This window comes from Trachurus japonicus, chromosome 14 (genome assembly GCF_045865225.1).
Source record: "Trachurus japonicus isolate A0001 chromosome 14, Traja_1.0".
NCBI lineage: Eukaryota > Metazoa > Chordata > Actinopteri > Carangiformes > Carangidae > Trachurus > Trachurus japonicus.
Genome location: NC_140920.1, coordinates 28,823,585 through 28,849,361, shown reverse-complemented (window position 1 = coordinate 28,849,361; position 25,777 = coordinate 28,823,585). Strand labels below are relative to the sequence as shown.

Genomic DNA, 25,777 nt, shown 5'->3' with positions numbered 1-25,777 from the left:
AGTTTTCCTACTGAACAGCTTCAGCTCAGACATATTCATTGGACGCCTGGGGTGCACAAGGCTCTTGAGGTCATTCCACAGCATCTCATCTTGGATTAAGGTCAGGGCTCTGCCTGCAACACTGCAAAAGGTGTACTCTCTTTTTTTGAAGTCATTCCAAATGGGGTTTACTTCAACATTAAGGGTCGTTGCCCTGCTGTCCGTCACACAGCTTCTCCTGAGCTTCACCACGGTGGACAGACAGACACCCTGACATTCTCCTTCAGATTCCCGGATTAACTTTGGAAGTCATTAATCCCGAGCCGTCCAGACCCCGAGGCAGCAAATCAGCCCCAAATCATGATTCATCCTGCATCCTACACCACCGCTGGGATGATGTGTTCATGTTGGTATGCACAGGGATCTTTTTATGCAACATGCAGCGCTGTGGGGCTCTTCTCAAACAAACTCAACTCTAGTTTCATCAGTCCACCAAACATCTTAGATATAGCAGTATTCCCTATGGAGAGCAGGTCTCCAGCCACCGACACACACCTCAGATCGTCGTGATACACACATGATCAGGGAGTGGACGGAGCGTCTTCTTGGCACGGTGCTCACTGCTGTGGAAAGCAGCCACAGAACTGAACCGTTTCCATTTGTAGACAGTTTGTCTGGCTGTGGACTGATTAGGATCTGAACTTTGTTAATCCTTTCCAGCTTTATGCAAATCAACAATTCTTCACTGAAACATCCTGGGAGCTCTGTTATGGGATGCATGGTTCTCATTAGCAGGTGCTCTTTTGAATAGCAAAAAAAAGTTTGCAAAGCAGCCAAGACACTTCCCACCCCTGTGAATGTTTGACTGGTGTATTCAATAGAAATGCAAACAATGTAACAACTTGAGGTTTTTAATTAAAACAGATTGTGTTTGTTCAATACTGGTACTTAGATCAGAGCGTGATTTCAGATGTATTTACAGAAACACAGGTGATTCCAGTGGGCTCACTTACTTTTTCTTGTCACTGTATTCTGATGCAATAAATTAAACGAGGAGGTAAAAAAAAAAATATATATATCTTAAAGGGATAGTTCAACATTTTGGTAAATTAGCACATAATCCTTATAGTTTTAGGAGTAGGTTTGTTACCTTTAATTGTTGGTGCAAGCTATTTTTAGAACGGCGGAGCAGAGCCGTGAGCTGCTCAGAGCTACGCTACGGAGGCTAATGGAATTTCTTGGTTTCCCTCATCAAACTCATCAAATACACAATCCAACAACTCCAAAACGCTCTGGTGGACAAGTTCTGACCTGCACATTCACCACGCTATGAGATAACAAAGGAACGTTACAAGACAGAGTTGTTTTTGAGGCAAATGCAGAGACTGCTCCAAAAAACTGCCCCCTGAATTTACCTCAAAAGCAACTCTTCTTGTAACGTTCCGTTATTATCTCAAGAGTTGTCGGATTGTGTATTTGATGAGTTTGATGAGGGAAAATCAAGTAATCCCATGAGCCTCCGTAGCGTAGCTCTGAGCAGCTCGCGGCTCTGCTCCGCTGTTCTAAAAATAGCTCGCACCGACAATTAAAGGAAACAAACCTACTCCTAAGACTATAGGGATTATGGCAATGGGCCCATTTGCCAAAATGTTGAACTATCCCTTTAAGGAATAGAAAAACTCTTAATACAAAAAAAAGGATCTGCACAAAACAGAGCAGCAGGGTGGAGTGTGCTGTGTATAAGATCAAGTGCAGGACATAGTGTGTGAGTGTAGCAGCTGCTCAGACCGATGAGTATCAGAATCAGAGTGAGCCGTGAGTGGTGTGAAGCTGCAGGGATGAATGAGGTTGCGTCGTAGCTGACGGGAGCATTTACCAAGACTAAATCAAACAAATGCAAATCATCAGTCATCTCTTCCGCCAACTGGGAGAGAGAGATGTGTGAGTCACACTTGTTTCTGTATGAAAATCATCTTTCAGTTTTCTTAACCGGCGCTGCCAGGGAACAACTACAAAGAAGATGTGTTTTTGGAAAAAAAATGGAAAGAAAATCAGTTAAAATTTCAAAGCCACGTCTGCACCATGATTGACGTCCGTACTGTAGCTGGCTGCACTACTGATTTCAAAACCTCCCGTGACACACAAATGGCCGTCGGCCCGGCCTCAGGTTGAGTTCATCATGTGGGATTCATGTGATTGGACTTGACATGACCGCGGTGAAAGAGTGGAGAGAGAAAAGCCCGCAGGTCTTTACCTGAATGGTGCCAAAGTCCACGTTTTCATAGTGGAAGTGAGCGCACTCTGCCAGCTTGGGGAAATGGCCCTTGGTGAAGCAAAGTCTGAAAACACATCACACATATGCCGAGTTCAGTTGGCTCCTCATCCTCTGCTCATGGCAGCACCTTGGAGTGTGTATGACTAGTGTAAGAAGGAGGGTGCCATGCAAACAGAGGGCAAGGAAGGAGGAGGAAGACACAGAAATAGATCCAGGAAACAGAGGCAAGTTAAGAACATAGAGATGTACAGAGGGAGAGAGATATGAGCCAGGGTGAGGGGGTGTTGGGGGCAGACAGGCAGGCAGAGATGTGTGTGTGTGTGTGTGTGTGTGTGCACTCACTTCTTGACATTCTTGACTTTCATGCTGGCCGTGCTGCTGCTGCTTGAGCGCATGAGGGGCTCTGCCCGCAGCTCGGGGATCTCGGCGCTCCTGGCCTGGAACACCCAGACACACACTGACATCAGACACACAGGTTTTTGCACACAAATAAATCTCTGTGACGCTGTATGAAGATTTCATCCAGGGTCTGCTCCATGGCAACTTTCAAAGAATCTATAAGTCTGGTCCACTGGTTATAAACAGCACCGCCACCGACTGCTCTGTTACATCCTGTCTTGGTCTGTGTGGTGCTGGATGATCACTGTGAACAAGAGATTGCTCCACCAAGTCAACGAATGCATTTCAGAACCAAAATGTGTCTTCAGATGATGACAAAGCATGATAGTTCATTTACATAAATGATTGTAACCCTGTCAAAGTTCAAATCCTAGATGTGCATCTCAGTTAATTACATGTAGATCATGGAAAAGGTCAGTAGTTCAATTCAAATAGTGAAACTATATAGATTCATTACACACAGACTGAAATATTTCATGTCTTTGTTTCTTTTATTCAAATAAGGCTTATATTTAAAAGGGGTTAGCTACAAGTTTACTTTAATTCCTCGCACTTGCACTCGCACTCGCCTGCTCTCGCTCCAACCTTCAGTTGTACTGGTTGCCAGGTATGCCAAAGCGGCTAGTAGCTAAAGCTAAGCTAACGCTAACCGTATTTAACGAGCAGCAGCTCCGGTGTTGACAGCGGACTGGAAACACATTTGAATCATTTCACACTAACTCGCCTGCAGACGAACCCGACAAACCCGCAGCATTTACAGTACCGGGCCCGGCTGACCGTTAGTTAGCATTAGCATTAGCACAATGCCATTTCTCCACAGGGATATCATGATCTGGCCCCTGTCGACTGTTGCAAATAACCAGATGTAAATATTTATGAATTTTGGACCCGTCACAATTTATAAAACAATTATTTCTATACTATAACAAAGATTTTCAGTAAAATTAATACTTTTATTCTGCAACCCTCTAGACGTTCCGTGGACGTATTATTTTTTTAAAATTAATAGTTTTGATGAAAAAGTTGTAACTTTAATGAAAACCCCAAATTTAGTAAATCAGGAATTTTTAGATATTGATAAAGTTCCCTATTATTCACTATACAGACTGCCGACGGTCAGCAGTCTGTCTCAATAAATAAATGAATACATTTACTGAGATGCACCTGTGTAAAAAACTATAGAAAATCTCCTGTGATGAAATTACAGATGTTTCAGGGAAGACATTTTTATAGCCAAATTCATTTTGATCACACAGGTCAAAGCTTTGTTCACTATAAAACAGTCTCTAACTTTTTACTTCACATTTCATCTCATATTTTCATCTCTCAGATGAATCAGCTGGGTGTGTGACTGGCTGAGGTTGTGCTGTGCGGCTGGGGGGTAGGTTTGGATTAACAGTTCAGGTTTCACCTTCTGATGTTACTATGGTAACATTGGACTGACACTAATGTACACATCATCAGGACATAGATCGTCAGTTTGTAGCTGTATTCGGATTGGTTTATCAGTTGCTCTATTCTAGTAAATCTATTCTGATAAATCAAACAATCTTTTTTTTTCTTCCTCTGACTGGATGGACAGGGATGTACAGTAACCTGAGACTAATCTGAGTGGGGGAGACGACCACCACGGGGAGATTCCAGTGTGACTCCCACCAGGTGGTCTCCCTCTCTAGCCCCGGTGGTAACTGGACCAGATTTGATTTATCAGTTAGTCGAGCCACAGAAGAACTATTTTGTTTGTCTATTAAATGATTTTCAGATAAAATGTCAAACGCTAGTCTCAGCTTCTTATTAGTAGGGATTTGCTGATTTATTCTGTTTGAATTCTAATAAGCTGAATCTATTGAAGACATAACCTTGGACACGCCACATTTCCGGCTTATTTCATAAAGACCTTGTGAATGAAAAAGGTCGAGTTCCTCTGCTCTCACTTCCCGAAATGTGGCCCCGATTGAGTCCTGAGGCTCAGCACTGATCATTCAGCTCCGCCCCCTCCCCACGACTTGGTATGATTGATTACTCAGGTTTATGATGTATGAAATCCTGCTGAGACAGTCATCACAGGTCCTCCATTATATCAAGACGTCACATGGACATTGACAAGGTTAAATATTCATTTTTTTTATCATGGGGGGGGGTCTTAATCTGATTAATCAAAATAAAATAATGAGAAGTGATTGATGGTGAAATCATTGTTAGTTACAGCTCTAATATGAAGGGATTTCAAAGTGTGAGTGTGTGAGAGGACGTGGGTTGGGGTGGTTGGTGTTTTGATGTGACACTTAAAGGGATATTTCAACATTTTGGCAAATTTGCCCATTGCCATAATCGCTCTAGCAGTAGGTTCGTTACCTTCAATTGTGGGTGCAAGCTGTTTTTCAATCGGCGATACAAGCTGCTCGCCACGCTATGAAATGACAACGTATAATCATGTAACAATGTGACACACAAAGCAAATACTGCGATTTCATTTTGTCTGGAATGTAGTTCCGGCTACGCATTTGCCTCGAAAACAACTCTGTCTCATAGCGTGGTGAATGTGCAGGTCACAACTTGTCCACCAGAGCGTTTTGGAGTTGTTGGATTGTGTATTTGATGAGTTTGATGAGGGAAACCAAGAAATACCAGATACCTCCGTAGCGTTAGCTGAGCAGCTCACGTCTCTGCCCCGCCAATCTAAAAACAGCTTGCACCGACAATTAAAGCTAACAAACCTACTGCTATGACTATAGGGATTATGGCAATGGACCAATTTGCCAAAATGTTGAACTATCCCTTTAGAATCACATCCATGTTCACACCTGCCATTAAAACAGTGTTTAGGCGCTCAGGGAAGAGGATGGAGGGACGACCGCAGCACCAACGCCGGTTGTGTGTGTCTGCTAGTCATTGGCTGTTTCGTTGTTGTGCTGCAGGCTTCGGGAATGTTTTGTTTTCCGTGATGCGGACGAGAGACACAATATGATCTACCCCGCGCAGAGCAACAGGGCGTCGGTGTGACAGCTTTACAATAAGTTGCTTAGCGCTTTCTCATCACCTCCTCAAACCACGGGAGGCATCCATAATACATGCCGCTCCGCTCCAGTATGGAGTCCCTCTCGTATCAAATATTGAACAAAGAATAGCAAACATGCAGATTTAAAAGCCACGCCTCTCATATCAATATTCATGAGCCTGAGCCTGGTGAGGTTGTTGTTTCTCTCTCTATTCCTCTTTCTCTCTCTCCCACTTGATCGAAGTAAGCGCTCGCAATAGGGCTCCAACCACGCACCGACCATGGGTGGCTCGACACGTTGCCATGGAGACGGCCTCATTTTCAGCATGCCGTTGATGCAATAAGCAAAAGGCCCCGCGCCGAAGATAGGGAAGGGAGAGGAAATAATGAATGATGGTGAATCTCGGTGAATGGGATTCATGGCGGGAAGGAAGGTTGGGCCGAGACGGGCAGATGACACCGCGCTGACGGCGGGGAGATGACTATCTGTGGCAGCGGGACGCCTGCATTAATCATGAGTGTGTGTGTGTGTGGTGTTGTTTCAGGAGCTGCAGCTAATCAATGGAACAGGTAGAAGAAAAGAGAGAGAGAGAGAGAGAGAGAGAGAGAGAGGAGCAAACGTGTCAGATCTCTCTGATGACATCACCACTGTAAGCAGCTCTGGATGATCAATGCAAGTTGTTTAAAACCCTCCTGTCGTCCTCCTGGGTCAGGGAAGGAAGGAAGGAAGGACGAAGGGAAAGAAGAATGGAAGGAAGGACAAAGGGAAAGATGGAAGGAAAGAAGGAAGGGAAAAAGGAAGTAAGATAGAAGGAGGGAGGGAACAGATTGGGTTGATTGGGTCAAAAAGGAAGGAAGAAGTAAGGACGAAGGGAAGGAAGGAAGAAAGGAAGGCAGGGAAAAAGGAAGGAAAGAAAGATGGAGGGAGGGAGGAAATAGATTTGTTCAAAGAAGGAAGAAAAAGGAAGGGAAAGAAGGGAAAGAAGGGAGGGAACAGATCCGGTCAATTGGATCAAAAGAGGAAGAAATTAAGGACGAAGGGAAGGAAGGAAGGAATGAAGGAAGGGAATAAGGATTGTGGAAAGAAGGAAGGGGAAAAGGAAGGAAAGAAAGATGGAGGGAGGGAACAGATCAGGTCAATTGGATTAAAAGAGGAAGGAAGTAAGGACGAAGGGGAGAAAGGAAGGAAGGAAGGAAGGAAAGAAGGAAGGGAATAAGGATTGTGGAAAGAAGGACGGATGGAGGAAGAGAACAGATTGGGTCAATTTGACCCATAAGGACAACAGGAGGGTTAAAAAACACAGACCTTCTCATACCATTGTGTGTGTGTGTGTGTGTGTGTGTGTGTGTGTGTGTGTGTGTGTGGTGGTTCACCATGGCACTGATGGTCTCCTCCCAGTCAGGTCTCTCTCTGGGATGGATGTGAGCCAGCTCAGGCACAATGTCGTCCTCCTCCAGGTGACGTCCAGGCCTCAGACCCCTGCAACACACACACACACACACACACACACGGTTAATTTATTGATTTTAATTTCAGCTGGGTGATATTTAACTTCATGGACGCAGCTGGTGTTTATACATAACCACCACCACCTCTGTGCATTTTCCATCTCCTCTCTCGGCTTCTCTCCAGAGCTCCAGTGACAACAGGTGAGTGTCGGCCAATCAGAGGAGAGGAGGAGAGGAGGAGAGGAGCCAAAGGAAGGATCATAATTCCCCTCGGGGATAAATGAAGTATCTATCTATCTATCAAGGGACCTTGACACTGCTTGTTCTGTGTAGCCAACCCAAACCGAAACTCAAACACTTCCACACCTTATAATGTAATACAGGACAAAGACAAGCAGGGGAATCTCATCTGAGAACCACTTATCAACAGAACTGATCTTTGTTTGATTCGCCCGCAGCAAGTTAAAAAAAACTTAGCAGCACTTGAAACTGAAAGTCACAAAAACTACTACAGTAGCAAGAATGAATTGATTAATCTATTTTGATAATGAAATAATCGGTTTGAGTTTAGTAGTTTTTTAAGAAAAAAGTCCAAATTCTCTGATTTCAGCTTCTAAAATGTGAATATTTCTGGTTTCCTTGTTCCTTTAGGACAATAAACTGAGTCTCTCTTTGGTTTGTGAACAAAACAAGACATTTGAGGACGTCATCTTGTGGTTTGAGAAACAATGATTTACAGTTCTTGAAACATTTTATTGACCAAACAACTAATCGATTAAAGGGACTACGAGGAGTTTCGGAAAGCAAAGTGTTTTCACCACATTTCACATGAGCCTCCGTGCGCACGGTGAAATTCTTGGACGGACGGACGAAAGCGAAAACATTTTCCAAGAATGTTTTCAGAATGAAAGTTGGAGGTTGGATCAGATACCGTCATAGTTCCGACCATAAACACAGCCGACTAGCAACCGGGCAGCGTCCGGGAAACTGAATCTAGGAAATGCTGGGCGAGCCGACCACTAGATAATAATAACAAAATAACTATAAAGACAAAACGATATATTTATTGAAAATGGACCCATTAACAAGTGTGGGTAACGTAGATTCATCCACATCAATATGAGACTCTTTTATAACCAAATACAAACTCCTTGGGGTCTCTTTAACTGTTTAAAGCAGAAGTAAGCGATATTTTTGTGTTAATATAAGTCTTAAATAGTTGTATCTTCAGACAGCAATCACTTCTATAGAGTGTTTGGACCGAAACACGGGTCTGTCAGTCACTCTGCTCTGCTGTAAGCCGAGGAGAAAACTTTTCTCGTATCCTACAAGTTTTATCCAATGAGGAGAGAGAACGGCATGAAGGGCTGTGTGTGCAGGGACGAGGACCAATAGATCCATGACGAGGACGGGGGCTGCTACCTCCATCGGCTGACAAGACGTTATGGTGCGTTCAAGGCAACCCGTAACTCGTGTTTTTCCGACCTGTGAAGTCGTACCAGTTCGATCTGGTACGAGTTCACGGGTCAGAAGTTACGAGTGGCCGTTATAGTGACTTTCACAGGTAAAACAGGTCGGAAAAACACGAGTGGGTTGCCTGAAACGCTACAAAGTCGTAAGTCGTGACGTGAAGCTGTAATTTACGGTTTCAAAAGCCTGCCTGGAACGCAGCATTAGCCAAAACCACCGGATCGCTTACTTCTGCTTTAAATAATCAACAGATGAATCGATAGCGAAAATAATCGTTAGTTGCAGCCCTAAAAACTACATTAAAGAAAAATACAGACGAAAAGGAAACACAAGGGAAACCTAAATATATGAACTAAACAGAGCAGACACAGTGAACTGTATCTATGGTTACCCACAACTGAAACAAGCGTCCAGGATGTTGAATTGAGGACGCCCCAGCAGATCCATGACCTGCTGTACACACACAAGATGGAGTCCATCCAACCAGTCTAGATCTACACAGAAGGTGAGGAGAAGGAGGAAGAGGCTGCAGGACCTTCTGAATGTCTTCACTATCCAGACAAACAGCAAAGGGAATGAAACGGGGCACGGACATTGGATAATCTGATGAGGATAAATTTGAGTTAGCGTTGCCTCGACAGAAAAAGAAAAAAAGAAAGACTTGGAGTAGCTGAGACGTCTGCCGACTCAGTTGCCTCATCGTCTTCAAAGAGCGCTCTCATTTCCAGAGAGGAAAACAGGAGAGGGATGGAAATGAAACAGATTTGCAGAGCAGCATCCCACAAAGTGACGAGTGACGCACACACAGAGTGCACATACAACGGATTTCCAGCCCCACACACACACACACACAACTTGAGTGTAATAAAGTGGAGCAGAAAGCAGAGGACAGTGAAGGAGGAGAGGAGCTTTGTTTTGGAGGAAATGGAACAGTGAGCAGCAGCTGCAGGACGAGCTGAGATAATTGGACTAAAAGGGCCGGGGACTCAGAGGCAAGACGAAGACGCAGGGAAGGAAAGTTCAGTCAGGACTCATTCTCTGCTCTCTGCTGCCTCCAACCCTCTGACACACACTCTCAGTGACCCACAACAACATTCAGTCAAACTGTGTCACGTCTACACAGTCAAACTCACAGACTTCAAGGTAGTTCAGTCATTGTAGGACAGACAGTACGCTTATTTAGTTATTTATTTATTTTCACTTTCCTGCTCATGTGACTTGTATAGACTACTGTTTTTTTTCATGGTGCCCCTTCTTTTACTTTGAAGATTAATTTTATTTTGTTTCTGAAATGAGGACATTTCATTTGAAGAGGGGGAAGAATGTCTATTTTGCTATAGGACGAATCGCCTTGTTGTTTCCAACTACTTCCGGGTAGAAAACCAGCATGAGAACAATAGTGACAGACGAGAGTTTCGCTATATCTCATTTTTCATGTCACTATATCGCCGTTTAGACTAATCTGATGTTTGTAAAGTCTATAAAACCAATGATTGGACAAACATTACTATTTCTGTGTGCACATTTTTTGTAATTAGTCATGGTTATCATAGATTAGCCGGGCTAACGGTTAGCTACCTGTTTAACTTTAATAACTCAGTGACTCAATAAACGCTCCATGAAAAAATATTTTCTCCAGCGGATATCTGAGTTCCAACATGACTGAGCTAACTGGAGTAGTTTCATGTGGTGTCCCACAACGGGAGGGTTTTAACAGCTGACGTCCTGATGTTAGCTTAGCTACCGTTAGCTTAGCTGCCGCCGTTAGCTTAGCTGCTGCCGTTAGCTTAGCTACCGTTAGCTTACCGTTAGCTGTCCCTGTCAGCTGAGCCACTGATGCTTTCTAGACACTGTGATTCCCCCAAACTGAATAAATACAACACATAGCAACACAAAACACACACACAGAAATAGTAATGTTTCTTCAATCATTTCAGATTTGTCTAAACGGTGATAGGGCGTGAAAAATATGATATATAGCTAAACTCTTGTTCGTTACTACTGTTCTCATTCAAATGACGTGCAAGTTTTCTACCCGGAAGTAGAATGTAAACAACAAGGAGATTTGGTCTATAAGACTACTGTTTTTTTTCATGGTGCACCTTCTTTTACTTTGAAGATTCATTTTATTTTGTTTCTGAAATGAGGATTTGAAGAAGGGGAAGAATGTCTATTTTGCTATAGGAACTATTTCACGTTGTGTGGTTAGAGATCTGGTGGCCTGAAACCGAGTGTCACCAAGTGAAGTACCAGAGAGTCACTGATGGCCTTTTTGTTTCTGTCCTGTGGCTAATAAATTGTTATTGAGCTAATCCAGACAAAGAGTTCCCATGCTGTTCTTCAGAGCATGGTGAGGCTAGAAACACAGCGTTACCGTAGAGACAGACACTGTGCTGATGTATGGAAGCTTTACTTTGTGTTTCTTTGTCATCCAGCTAATTTGGATCAAGAACAATAACACACTGCAAAGCTGAGGTAAGCCGGTGCGAGGCCTGCAGGATGAGCAAAATGTGTGATGATGACACTGTTCCATATTGCCATGATGAGATAATGTGTATAATGTGCATAATTATCCATATACCGGTAGATTATTTCTGCTTTAATACAGTAGGTGCCCTCAAACACTGAATGAACGAATTGCACATAATCAGATCAGTTAAACAGAACATTAATTTAACCCTTTCCTGCCTCCTCTCCTTCCTCGTCGCATTTTAGGCAACCTTTTACAGCGCACATGTTCATATCGCGATGACGATGAAAATATGACTAATTTTTTGAGTGAATGATTTAATTTTCTCATTTATTTACTTATTTTTTCTCATCTTTTATTGTTTTACTCATTATCACAATGTATCTCAATCCATTTCCTTTTTTTTTGGCTGTATTGCGGTGTTAGGGCTTTTCTGTCTTGTGCTGTGTCATGTCTTAATGTTTGTCACTGGTATTGCACAATAAAAAAAAAGAAAATATGATTAATGGTCAGTCCTAGCTAGCGCCATCTCCCCACATATAGCTTATGAGCTATACTGATACTGAATACTGAAAAATAAAAATACAAGACTAAAAGGTCAATACAGTGTCAGAGTCGCCCCATGTAGCTGCTGCTAAAAATATATGTAGCCTATATGTTTTCATGTCTGTGATTTATCAGATTCAGCCTGGACATAATTATATACAACTACAGTGGAAGGTGTCACTATGATGTCAATATGACGTCAGCAGGTCTTCAAGCTGCTCCGAGCAGTGTGTGTGTGTGTGTGTGTGTGTGTGTGTGTGTGGCTCACAAGAAAAATAGGTGAGAGGCCAAATCTCTAGCTCACACAGCCGGTGTGTCCAACCTGAGCCGTTAACATGTGGGATGAAATGAAATTCATGTTCCAGAGCCGCCACGCTCACATCACACATCTCACATCGTGTTCCCAGCCTGAGTGTTTTTTTTTAATCATGGAGGATTCACTGTAGCAGATGTTGTTCTGGATTTATATCTGAGCCTCAGTTCTGAGAACAGAAAAATATTTGTGTAGAAATCATCATCACAAAAACAAAAACAGAAAAAAAAAATCAATTTAATTGGAGCAAACAAAAGTCCCTTCTGTTCACTAGCAGAATTAAGCTGAGGGATTCCTAGATGACTGTGGGAGCAGGACAGTGCAGGGAGAATGGTCACAGATGGAAGACATGAGGCATTTGGCTCATTTAAACAAGTACATTGGTAAGAATGACACTGACTGTGAGACTGTTTATCAAGTTAGCTATCTAGCTTAGTTAGAGGTAATATTTGCATAACAGTAGTGGGTGGATAAAGCTTGTAATTTGCATTTTCTTGTAGATTTTTTTTTGCAAATTCCATAAATTTGCTCTCTGGATGCAAACCTGAGTAAACGGTGTCTAAGCAACACAAATACATAAAAACAGACTACCAGTATTTGTGCAAATGAAGTGATCTTTATGGTTGTTTTTCATGCTCACTAACCAAAAATATTCAAAAATGTAAATTATTAATCCTGACGAGAAATAATCATCAGAATCCTGAGTGCACTGGACCTTCCTTTACCACAGTCACCATTATGACATGCTCTAAGTAGAAATATGAAATATTGGTTTTTTAGCGTCATTGTGATCTGGAATAACCACACACAGACTGACAACCATAGACATTAAAGGAGACATTATCCTTTCCTTCCCACAAGTTAAAATAGCTCCCAGGTGTCTTAAAGACATGTCTGTGACATGCTTTGGTCAAAATACCCCAAGGATCAAACATCACATCTCTTTTCATCCTCTCAAAACAGCTCTGTTCAGAACGACTGGTTTCAGTGCCTGTCCCTTTAAATGCAAATGAACCATGTCATGGTAGCTTTGTTCATCTCGTACGTAATGTGCGTGTTACAACGCCGTAACGCTACTTCTGCGAGCGGCTTTCTTTGATGTTTATGCGCACATGTGTTGTCCAGTTAAACTCTGATTAAAGGGATAGTTCACCCAAAATTCAAATTGGCAGGTATTTGGATGTTTTTTGGTGTGTCTTTTTGTTACGAAGAAAAGTGGTATGCATTTGCAACCGTTATATGGACATGCACTGCTATGCCGAGACCCCTTGTAACTCAGAGAAGCCACGGATAACTCTGAAACTTCTCCCAGCCCTTAGTCGACATGAGGGTGAGTGGATAATGAGTGCAATTTGAATTTTGGGTGAACTATCCCTTTAAGGCGTATACATGCCGGAGAATATTAAATTCCAATCACATTATCTGGGCGTCTTAATCGGAGTTGGAGAACTCAGATATTAGTCAGACTAACGCATTTACATGCACTCCGTTGTCCAGTTCTAGTCGGATTAAGGCAATAATTCAGTTTTCTCTGCGTCATGTGAACGTACTGACTGCACTTGTGAACCAGCTGACTGGACTGCACCATTGTAATGAGGCAGCAGGACGCGGTGCTGCTAGAGCCCCGGCTCAGCCACCGTCTTCCTGCCGCGGTGCATTTGGAGCAGGTGCTGGAAGGAGCAGCTCCTTTCTCCTCACATTCCTCCCTCTCATGCCAGGAATGCTGGGAATGCCCCGTGTGCGCTTCTACACAGAGCAGGGTGACACTTGGCCAGTGAAAGGCGCTCCTGCAGCCTGGCCTTCATGGCCGACGTGTGAAAGCGCTTCACGCTGACGGCGGTCCTCCAGCCCTCCCCCGCTGAGCGCTCAGAGCCGCGGCCCGCGTGATGGGAGGAGAATCTGTGATGTGTGATAACACTGGTCAGCGCCACCATGACGATGAGACGGGCGATAAATAAACAAATGTTGAACACAGAGAGAGATCACTGTTGGTCATCTGCTGCATGATTTGATAAAAATGTGCGATTGAGTTTATAGTGGGAAATATTGCGATTTGCGATCACGATAAGGCAAATGAATGCTGTAATGAGTCTACTAGCTTGATAATCAACGACAACACAGAAAATAACAATAGATTTTAGGAGTGTATTTCTCAACTCAAACATACACATTTTAAGTAAAATCTGGGGTTTTTACAGTAGGGTTTTCAAATAACTTAAAGGTCCAGTGTGTAAAATGTGACAACACGAAACTCGTGAAATATTCCGTTCGGGCTGCTGTACAAACATGGTGGCGCAAGATGGCGACACTCTCTAAAGCAAGACCCTTGCTACAGTATACTGTATGTATAAAAGAATAATTATAAGGCTACGAAAAGCAAACAAATTGTATTTTATAGCGATTATATACTAATATATTCATGGGTAGTATATTCAGATTTTGCCAATAAACCTTTTGTGTGTAAGGAATTATTACACACTGGACCTTTAATATTTAAAATAGCCTAATTAACAAATAAAAGTACTTTTGGTCCAGTGTGCAGATCATTTTCTGAAACTCCTCCTTCAGTGTTTCCCTCTCATGTTTTGGGTGTACTTTATAGTAAATAAAAATAGGTAACTTTTTGTGCAATTTCATAGTCTACTGCGTTTATCACAACGCATTTCTCCCCCCTCCCTCCTCTCTCGCAGCACACACAGGTGCTTCACTCACACCGGTAACACAGTCCCACCCATCACACTCACAACGAATGAGAAGAGAAGAGACAGATGAATATGGCCGTTACTGTAAAAAAAAAAAAAGACGAAGTAAGCACTAAACCACGGCACTCACAGCTGCTCATTTATACCAAACCAGAAACACAAGCCCCAAGTTCACTGCTCAGTCTAAAATCTCTTTCATGCAGTGGCCATGGTCTGTGCAGCCTGAGGTCTGGGGTCAGCACTGAGGCAATCATTTATTTTTAATGCTTTTTAAAAAAAAGTGCAATAACACGTTTGTTTTTTTTCTCAGCTACAGTAGATTTTAGATTTGCTGTCTATGTATTCTATCTATTGTATTTCTCCAGGCCTAGAGTTCAAATGACATTCTTTCATGTCTGCATGTTGGAATGAAAATAAAGTACCTTGAAACCTTGAAATATTAAAACTCTTGTCTCAATATCTCACCTGATTCTGGACTAACCTTTGGACAAGGTGGCGACACAAGAAAGACTGAATTTCTTTAGGGGCCAACCTAATGCAGCTGGACCTCTGTAATGTTTAGCATTAAGTGACTTTTAAGCAACATTTTCTGCAGTCTGTAATGAATGTGCATCTCAATCAGCAGCTCTCTGAAACAGTTTGGTTTCCTGCATGACTGTTGCATTAGCCGTTAGCCAGTCAGCATGGTGTTCCTGAGAAACTGCCAACTGAGTGAAACAAAAGCTGAGGAGCATCTGATTTCAACATATTGCTTTACTTACTCACTATAGATTCTATCTGTATATCTTCAGGGCTGCTTGGCTGCTCCTGTCCAGTTGTAGGAGAGTTAATAGAACAGTGTTGTCAGATCAGTGATCTGTCAGTGGACAAACAACGAGCTCAAAACAAAAATGAAAACATCATTTGCCTGATAGAGACAGAAGCATCTGCCTTCACTCTGCAGTCAGTCAGTTAAATCTAATAAAGAGGACAAATCCATCGAGGAGAGAAGACGTGAATACGAGCAGCCAAAACCGAGGCAACAAGTCCCGTCCCTGTGATTGGCTGCGAGATCGGTGTTTACAGGAGTGACTCTTAAGAGCGTAGTATGTTTTCTGCACTGGACTGAACACACATGGATACAGGCCACGTTTAGACCTGCCAATAATATCCACCAGAGAATATCCCAGCAGCGGTCTGACGGGAGGGATCCACAGAGTGGAGCCTGGAGGCTCCAACACAATTAAACTGTGTTTTAATCCAGTAGTAGAGTGGTTTGTCGTCCACACTGGAGATGTTGGGTTTTTTAGTTTTATTGATTTGCACCATAAAAATTGAGGACAATTCAAAAACAGAAATGAAACAATAATAGGATGTGCGGGAGAGGTTAAAAACCCTATATGGGCTTATACAAAGTACTTCCCTGAAAAATATGCAAAGATTCAAGAACAACTCAATAAATAGTAAGCAATACATGTGCCTTATTATAACAAGTAGAGTCAAAATAAAGTTTTGAGTATGTATAAGTGTAAAATGATTGTGTATGAGTGGGTGAGCATGTACAGATTCACCTGGAGTATGATCTAATGATAACTATACCAGGAAAGGAAACTATTAGGAGTCTTGATATATCCAATAGGACTTCAGTCTGGAGTGGACTTCAAATTAATTAGAGATGAAGATATTTTTGCTATATGAAGATGAGTGTTTCACAGTGGAGAACCTGTAAGTAAAAGAAGACTGACTATGTGTGGTGTGGCAAAAGGGAGGATGAAGTTTATCAGTGTGTCTTGTGTTGTAAGAATGGACCTGAGAGTTAACTGTAAAGACTTCATTGAAAGATTTGGGAATCAAATGTGGAGGATGAAAATGGATAAGTAAATATGCAAGATTAAGGTGTATTAATGTCATAAATTGACAATATGCTAAGTTTTGTGAATAGAGGGGCAGGTGGAGACAGCTAATTAGAAGAGGTGACGAGTCTAACACATTTATTTTGTGATGAATCATTTCTGTAAGTTAGGAGGATATGTGCTCGCCCAAACAATATTACATTAACTGAGATGTGGATGCTTGAGAACTGAACAGGTGAAACCAGAGGATTAATAAAAGTAACTTGACTTCACACGGACATCAACTGTGTCCACTCAAACACCGATTCATTTATAATCTAAACTCAGCCCACAGGCATTTGAAGAGAGTTCTGACTTCTCCTCCACAAGTTAGAAAATCTCTGCAGCAGAGAGAAGTTCTCAGAGCCACTATCAATCTACTTTTCATCTTTAGTAAAGCGGCTCCAAAAAGCACCACTTTAAATCATCTTTGAAGTCTTTTCTGGCTCTAAGTCACTAGTTCATGAACATTTGCAAATCTAGGCCACTTGTATCCAATATCACAAGAATGAGCAGTAAAACGTATTTGGGGTTTGTCCGCGGGGCGGGGGTGTGGGTTGGAGGGGGCCGCGGTAATATGACCAAGTGTCTTCTTGTTGCTTCTGACTGAGGCTGCCACTGGATTTTTGAGGGTGGAATTCATGCCTGGTGTCATGGCGACGGAGGGAGGCTGCGCAAAAAACAAACAAAAAAAGGCCCCGAACACAAGGTCCCTGCAGAATTTTTAATACGATACAAGGTTTGAATCACTATCATTTCATGATCGCACCTGGTGGCTGTTACTGAAGAGTTCAGCAGGTGGAAACTAATGGAAAACCAAAGGAAAGTGCTGTTTTCATGAGAGGATAAACTGCTGCAGAAAGGCTACTTGAAGCTCACATTTAGATAGATACTGTACATGTTGGATTGTTCAGTAACATGCTCTCTGTGGTGTCTGCTGCAACTACGAACTCAGAACCAGTGGTGGACAGTAACAGAGTAAATTTACTTGAGTACGGTACTTAAGTACATATCCAGAGGATTTGTACTTTACTTGAGTATTAGATTTCTTTGGTACTTATTACTCTAACTTGAATACATTTCCAAGACAAATCTTTTTACTTTTACTCGAGTTAATTTCTAGGAAGGCTGAAAAGTACTCGTTACTTTCAGGTCTGCTCTTTTTTTCTTTTTTTTTCTAAAATACTATTGGACACAAGCTGTGTTTGTCAAAGAAGGAAACCCAAACCCAAACCCCTAAAAGCAGCACATCAGTGCAGGTGGTTTCAAAGAGTTCATTCTCAGAAACAAGAGCTAAAAGGTCCTTACATTAATTTAGATAGTAATTCATTGATGTGGAAAAATAAGACATTTACTCTGACTCTTACTTTTACTTAAAGTAAATTTAAAAGCATGTACTTTTGGATACTTAAGTACCTTTAAAAGCAGGTACTTTTTTACTCTTACTCGAGTAACATGTCGACTGAGCTACTTTTACTTGTAATGGAGTAAATTTTGACCAGTAGTATTTGTACTCTTACCAAGGGGGCAGTTGTCGGTCTGAGAAGTGAGGCTCACTTCCGCGTTCAAAAAACTGCAAATAGCCGATTTTACAGCTTAAAAAAACATATTTACAGCCTGGTACATTTTATTTTTTTGGTCTCAACCAATAGTTTCTACCCCCGCACACACTCTGAGGGGGGGGGAATTTTTTTAAAACTCTACCGTTCTACTATTATTAGGTTTAAAGTTCTGGCCAATCAGGGCGAACCGTTGAGTGACAGGTCCGGAGACCGCTGCTTCGAGGCCAGTGGGCGGGCCCTCGGCCGGCCAACGGCCGCACCGCTCCAAATATGGCAAGTAGAATCCAACATGGCGCGGTTCAAACCCCCGTAGTAGTGGCACAAAACAGACTCCCCCAAACCAATGGGTGACGTCACGGTGCTACGGCCATTCTCTTTACAGTCTATGACTCTTACTCAAGTACTGGGGTCGAGTACTCTGTCCATCTCTGCTCAGAACATATCAACATGTTTTAAAGGTCCAGTGTGTAAAATGGGGGGAAAACCGTGACTAACATCTAGTGTTCAGATTCTAGTTTGCAGCGCTCACTCGCGTTCACCCCTCACATCGGCAAAGTGACGGTGGCCTCCGAGGACAAAAAAACTCGTTTACCACGACTGGGACCATTTTACGATACGTCTGCTGTTTCCTACTCTTTCTTCTTTCCTTCTGCCTTCTTCTTTGTTGGTTTATTTATGAACTGGATTTTCCGTTCAGGCTGCCGTACAAACATGGCGGCGCAAGATTCAACACTCTCTAAAGCAAGACCCTTGCTATATGTATATATAAAAGAATAATTATTAGGCTACGAAAGCCAAACAAACTTTATTTTATAGTGATTATACACTTATAAATTCTCAATATATTCATGGGTAGTATATTCCGTTTTTGCTAATAAACCTTGCCAATTATTACACACTGGACCTGTAATTATTAGCCTATATTTATGAAGAGTCTTGTTTATGGATGAGTTCACCAGTGTGCCAGAGCTACATTATTTTCTTTTAATTAATGTTGCCCTTGTATTGTTTATTGTATCCTGATTTTCCCACCTCATATTCAGAGTTGCACCTGATCCTGGTCTGTTTCTGTACTTTGAGTTCTCATGAGTCACTGAATAATTATGTCTTGTTTGTATTGTATTCACTCATTTCTTGTGTGTTTTCTTTCAATTACCTGTGGACTGATAATGTATCCAGGATGCTGGGCTTGTATGTCTGCCTGCATGTTGATGCATCCAATGGATATCTGGCCAATATCCTGTCTGTTGCTGTTGTGTTCCTGAGAAACTGGGCCCCTGTTATGAGCTTTAAGTGGCTTCCTTGGGGTGACCCCCTTTTACCCACCCAGCCACAGTTGAGGTGTATATATTGTACAGTGCTGCTTGAAAGTTTGTGAAGTAGTTTAGTTTTTTCTGTTGTTTTACCATGATTTTCTAATTTCTTCATCACCCGTTTTTATATATGAAATGTCAGGTCTGTTTATCACTTCCATCTCCTTGTTTTGGGGGAACTGTGTGAGTAGCCAGCAGAGTACATGAAGCATGGAAGTAAGTAAAGTAAGTGAACCTTAACTGCAATGGAAAAGTCAAGTAGGTAACAGACTCAGATGAAACAGGCTCTCAAGTGATCAATATGCAGACCAATCAAATGAGACATCTTTAGGAAAGGTTTTTTAAGCAGCACTAGTTAAAAGAGAGAGGAAACCAACCAAACCACTGTCGTGCCAAGGCGTAAAACACACAGATTGACACAGCCGAGAGTAAAGGAGACATCCGAGGACATCAGGAAGACGGTGGTGACAGCCCATCAGTCTGGGGAAAGCTACAAGAGCATCTCCTAAAGGTTTCAGCTCTATCCATCCACTGTAAGACAAACCATCCACAAATGGAGGACACTCAGCATCAACTTTAAAGGACAATTCCAGGCGAATTCAACTCAGGGGTGTATTTTCATATCATTTTAGGTCTAAAAGAATGAATCTGAAGATTTTCAGTTTAATGGCTCCTGTTTTGCGGTAGTTGTGTCTGTCCCTGCATCGCCACGGCAGCAATGAATGGGAGTGGATGTAAGTTCTGCTGTTTAGGCTGTTTACAGCCCTCAAAGCCGCAATTTTTTTCCACAGACAGCGTCAGATGGAGACTCAAACATGCACCGAGAAGTTTATTTACTTCAAGCAAGCCGACATGTTTGTAAAAGTCGATCTAATTCAAAGTCTCCCGGAGTCTCGCGCGAGCCCGAAGTTGCAGTGCTGGTGTATTCAGGTGCAGTGGGAGCTACCGCTTGTGTCATAAACACAGGAATATCAACTCTTTACTTGCTTGAAGTGTACATTTTTTTCCACAGACAGCGTCAGGTGGCTACTCAAACATGCGCCGAGAAGTTTTTTTTACTTGAAGCAAGTAAAGAGTTGATATTCCTGTGTTTATGACACAAACGGTAGCTTTTCCCACTGCACCTGAACACACCGCGCACGGCAACTGGGTCTCGCGCGAGACTCCGGGAGACTTTGAATTAGATCTAGTTTTACAAACATGTCGGCTTGCTTGAAGTAAATAAACTTCTGGCTGCATGTTTGAGTCTCCATCTGACGCTGTCTGTGGCTTTGAGGGATGGAAACAGCCTAAACAGCAGAACTTACATCCACTCCCATTCATTGCTGCCGTGGCGATGCGGGGACAGACGCAGCTACCGCAAAACAGGAGCGATTAAACTGAAAATCTTCAGATTCATTCTTTTAGACCTAAAATGATATGAAAATACACCCCTGAGTTGAATTCGCCTGGAATTGTCCTTTAACAGGTGTATTATTTTGTGATGGGACTTCTTGACGGTAACGGTGCATTTTATTGTCAGCAACAGTAACAACGTTATAACGGGGGGAAAAGTAAATTTTTTGATTAGTCGTTACTGAAAAAAGTAGCATCATTAGTAACACTGATATTTTATAACACCGTTATTATTCCATCACTGTAACTGCCTCACACCACCCTGCAGCTAGAAACCTGAACTATCTCATTAACATGTAGGCCTATTCCCCATGACGGGTCCATCACTCGGTCCATCTTTCAGAGAACACGTCAGTGAGAAGAGCTTGATCGCTGCATTAAAACACAGTAAGTGTGAGCGCAGAGAGGAGAAGCCAGCTGTACGACACAGTCCACACATGTACCAGGTTCTGACCTTTGTCTTCTTCATTTAACAGCTCAATTTGCCTGAGTGCAATTCTGAAATTACACAAGCTCAAATTTTAATCATGATCTCCATAATTAAGAGTGTCTGAACAAGATGTAGAAAGTGAACGTTTAAGGAGGAAACCGCTGATTTCACAGCTACGACCATAATAATTGTTACTGTAGCCAATCAACATTAATTTAGTGTTGTTGAAAGAGCATAGAAGGAAGAGTTGTTGCCTGGTTATTACCCTCCACCTTGACTGATGCTGTCTGCAGTGTTCAAATATAGAAACCACTGATGATGCTACTCGGAAACATTTGAACAAATAAACTAAAACGTATAGTCACTATTTATAAAATATTAGTATATAGTGTATATAATATCACCTCACATGCAGCTGCTTTTATTTCTCTTGATTCTTTCTGAATGTAACTGATCTATGTCCAGTTTGATACAAAGGAAAACTCTTTAGACATTCGTTGTAAATCGCAAGTTGACTTTTTCTTGTTCAAGCAACAGTTTCATATCCTCTGAAACCTTTAGTGTCGAAACAAGGTTTGTTAGAAAACAGTGTTGTAGTCAAGACCACCTGACCCGGGACTGAGTCAAGACAAAGACCAGAGCAGACCAAGACCCAGACTGAGACCAAACCAATGTGAGGCCATTTTCAAGACCAATACTGTGCTCAGTACCAGTCCTCATAATAATCATGTGGCTGGATATTTACATACTCCTCAAGAAAAGATAATTTGATGTAAAATAAAATCTATATTAAAAACACAGCACAGAACTGATGAAGTCTCCTCCAACTGTTGACTCTGGTACAACCAAGTTTTCAGATTACACAACATATACTTAACTTGAGTAGAACAATTTCAATTATCTTTAAGTTATTGAATTACATCACATAAAGCAAAATGAGTGAGTGACAGACGGACATTTATGGTTAAAAAAGAAAAGAAAAAGGTGTCACTGCAGCTGTGGTCCAGAGTCCATCTCAACCGAGACCAAGAACTTGAAAATGTGAGACCAAAACCAACAACACTACTAGAAAGATGACAGCCAGTTAGAACAACAGTAATCATATCTCCCTCCAATCACTCAGCCCTGCTCAAACCCCAGAGTAAAACAACATATGACTCATCACAGCACACGTGAACTGTAACCTGCCAGGATTTAAAACAAAAAACAACCTGCACGAGATTCGTTTCCACTAGGAAGAAAAAAAAAAAAAGCTCTGAATGGCAACGAGCAGCAATAATGAGAGAGAAGAAGCAGAAAAAGAAAAAACAGACTGAGGGAGGCATTAGTAGGCGACGCACGGGAGTTCAACCTTCTGCATGTCCTGGATCTCGGCCACCGACTCAAAGTCTCTCCACTGGGCCGGCGGTTTACTGGGCCCCCAGCGAGGCAGCTCCTCTGTCCTACATACGGCCTCGTGGACCAGACGAGACAAGGACTCCTCTGTTTGTCCAGCTCTCCTGTCCACTTCTGTCACTCTACATATTTACAGCCGGGACTTAATGAGTTGGAGGGGAGAAACCGGCCACTGTGTAGTGTATCATGCATATTTGTCACTGAGCTATCCATCAGCTCCATGAGTTGTGCCCTGTTAAGGAGCCGTTGACTGAAAGGCTGCCTGGCTGTTGTAAAGCATCGATTACTTAAACAAACATGGAGGAGCTGTGTAAAAGCTGCCTAATTGGTCTCTTCTGCACAAGTGCAGGATGTAATACATCCAGAGAAGGCCTGATGGACTGGACTTTACAACTGCAGCTGAAATTACCTTGATAATTATCAAATAAATAAACTAAATAAATGCATGAGGCTCAAAGGTAGGATTTAATCAATTCAATATAAGTCTGACAATTCTAACTACATGAGCCCTGTTTTACTCACTCTGACATACTGTACTGTGTGCTGCTTGAGCTTTAACAAACGTGCTGAATGCGATTCCTTCCTCATTAGTCAAATTAAATTTGCGGTATACTGAATATAAGACGACCCCCCTTTTCCAAGACCTGTTTTTGGAAAAAATACTTTTTTAAGACAAAATAAAATGTTTTCAGAATCGGTGAAATAACAACTGGTAGGTTGCAGCGCCCGCTGATCTGTACTGAGACTGTTGTTATTCTGACACAAGTTGAATGACAGCTGTGTGGAAAACCACACTGGTCCATAATCACGGAACAGAAGAGAGAGTTTGTAGCTGATGAGAGGAGAGAAAAAATGATGACGATATGCTTTTCTCCCGATACGCTTCTTCTACGATTTTCTGGATGGCGATTCGATTCAAATTGCGATTCTACGATATTGCTGATTCTCTCGGTTTTTAGTCTGCATTTTTATCTGCACACAAATGCTGTAGGAGCCTATAAATGAACATACTCCATTATAAAGTGAACTTAAACCCTTTTCAAAACCTGTACTCTCTGTATGTAAAAAAAAGGCTAACAAATGCACATTGCACAATATTTAAAAATAAATAAATAAATAAATAAATTTGAAATGTATTTTTGACAAAAAAATAAATAAATCGATTTTAAATTGTCAAAAAAGATATCACGATATTTATGTGAATCGATTTTTTCTCTCACCCCTACTGGTGTATGTGAGTGTGAGTGTGAGAGAAAGAAAAGCCCTGACTTGCTTGGGCAGATGTTGTTTGGTGTCACCTGCTAATTTGCACATATAAATATCTAGTCCCCGAATGTAAGACAACCCGTTTTTTTCAGACTTTTTTCGACGGAAAGAATACCGTCTTACTTTTGGGTCAATACAGTAGTTATAGGTTTATGAACATTGTGGCAAATGAAGCTGTAGTCTACATACAGGTTTGTTGACTAGTAGTTTCACATTAGTGTAACGGAGGGTCTGGGTGCACTCACTCACTCATAAAGGACGTGCAAAACCTGACTACTAAGCGGTCTTTGACCTCTTGGCACAACGGTTTGCATCCATGCTGGAGACTAGGCTTCGAACCCCACCTGGGGCAGTCCGTACCAAAACACAATGCAGAGGGCCAGATAATCAGCTACATTAGCATGCACTACTTGTGTAAAATGAGCCACAAAGAATGCAGAGACAGCATTGTGTAAGTGTATGTGTGTGTTGACATTTAAACACTCAAAAAGTTGACTGCATAAAGCAGCACTCCAGTGTTTTGACTGCACTTCCACAAAGTTGGGAGATAAATTCACAGCAGCGCAGGTGCAGACACCCTCACACCTAGTCTGAGTCTAGTTGAGCACCATAAAACTCACCGAAACTGTCTCCCACTAGTACTTATGCTGACCTGGATGACATCACCACCATGTAGTCAGGGTTGTTTCTTCACACTCACTCAGACAACCACTGATCCACAGAGACGTTAAACACCTGTTCTCACAGGCTGATTACAATACTGACAAGTAAAGTGAATTTTGTGGGTTGAGGAATGCCCTTTAAAGGTCCATGTCCACGTGTAGGTTGATTCTAAAGTAAAGTCTAATATTGAGAAAGTAGCAAAGCTTCACTCCACAGAGAAATGCACACAGCCTGTATTCTGAAACTGAGCCTTAAAAACCAGCCGGCAGGACTTCCTGTGACTTTGTGATGTCACAACAGGGTAGTTACTGCTCTCAACCACACACCTGGACCTACACACCTAGACCGACCACCAAGCCTTGTAGGAGTCGGTATCTCTGAATGTTTTACCTGAAATCTGCTCTGTTTTGTATCAGATCACGATTAACAGTCAGCCAATCAGAAGATAGAGCCTCCTCGTCTTCTGATTGGCTGACACTGACCTGTTGTCACTGGAGCTCCACAGAGATTCAGAGAGAGGGGATGAAAAACTACATCGAGTTGTTGTTTTTTTTGTTCTTAAAACTACTGAAAGTATATCTGCTCATGGATTATCTTCATTACTTAATGAATTATGACTCGATGATAGAACCAGCATCTTAAAGACATCGGCTCGTAGTTCTGGGAAGTTGAGCTAAAAGAGAAATCAGGCCTTCGTTAGCACAGAGCTGGTGCAGACACTAAAACAACATGTCAGCGACATTAGGTCATCCGCCTGTGTGAGTAAATGAAACACTACACCTGTGTACAGTACACCACCTTCCATTACCAGCTATGTGATCTGAGTCATTACAGATGCATGGGGGCTGGTGTGATGTCGCTGCTGCTGTGCTGTGTTGTGTTGTGTCGTACACTTTCTGTTCTGTTGGACTGCATCAGAGAGTCACATACTGTACAGTACACAGTGTGACAGTGTTTTTATTCTCTGTCACATCACTATCACCTCCTGGGGGGACGAGGTCTCACCCCCCCCCCCCCCCCCCCCATCCATCCATCCATCCTCCTCCTCCTCCTCCTCTGTGCTGGCACTTGATCCTCTGATCTGCTCCTGTCCACTTCCATTCAGCGCTGAACCTGGCCAAACGCCCTCTGTGTCCTCTCTGATAGGAGGAATAATCTGCTGCAGTAGGCCATAGACTATAGTACACACACATGCACACACACACACACACACGCTCCTGTACATGTACTGTACGTGACATCATCTAGAAGAAATTCAACACATAGAAATGTATCTTCCTT

The 25,777-nt window shown here is 42.3% G+C and overlaps 1 protein-coding gene across 3 annotated transcripts in view; it reads right to left on the bottom strand.

Moving 5' to 3' along the window:
- arhgap32b (Rho GTPase activating protein 32b) overlaps positions 1–25,777 on the bottom strand; it is a 159,087-nt gene that overhangs the window by 87,219 nt on the left and 46,091 nt on the right. For all 3 annotated transcript variants that reach the window (XM_085798742.1, XM_085798744.1, XM_085798743.1), the window contains 3 exons: positions 7,026–7,131; positions 2,597–2,691; positions 2,234–2,318 (listed from right to left, as the gene is read on the bottom strand). In XM_085798742.1, the coding sequence (XP_085654868.1) occupies positions 2,234–2,318; positions 2,597–2,691; positions 7,026–7,131 (286 nt within the window). The remainder of the gene's footprint in view (positions 1–2,233; positions 2,319–2,596; positions 2,692–7,025; positions 7,132–25,777) is intronic.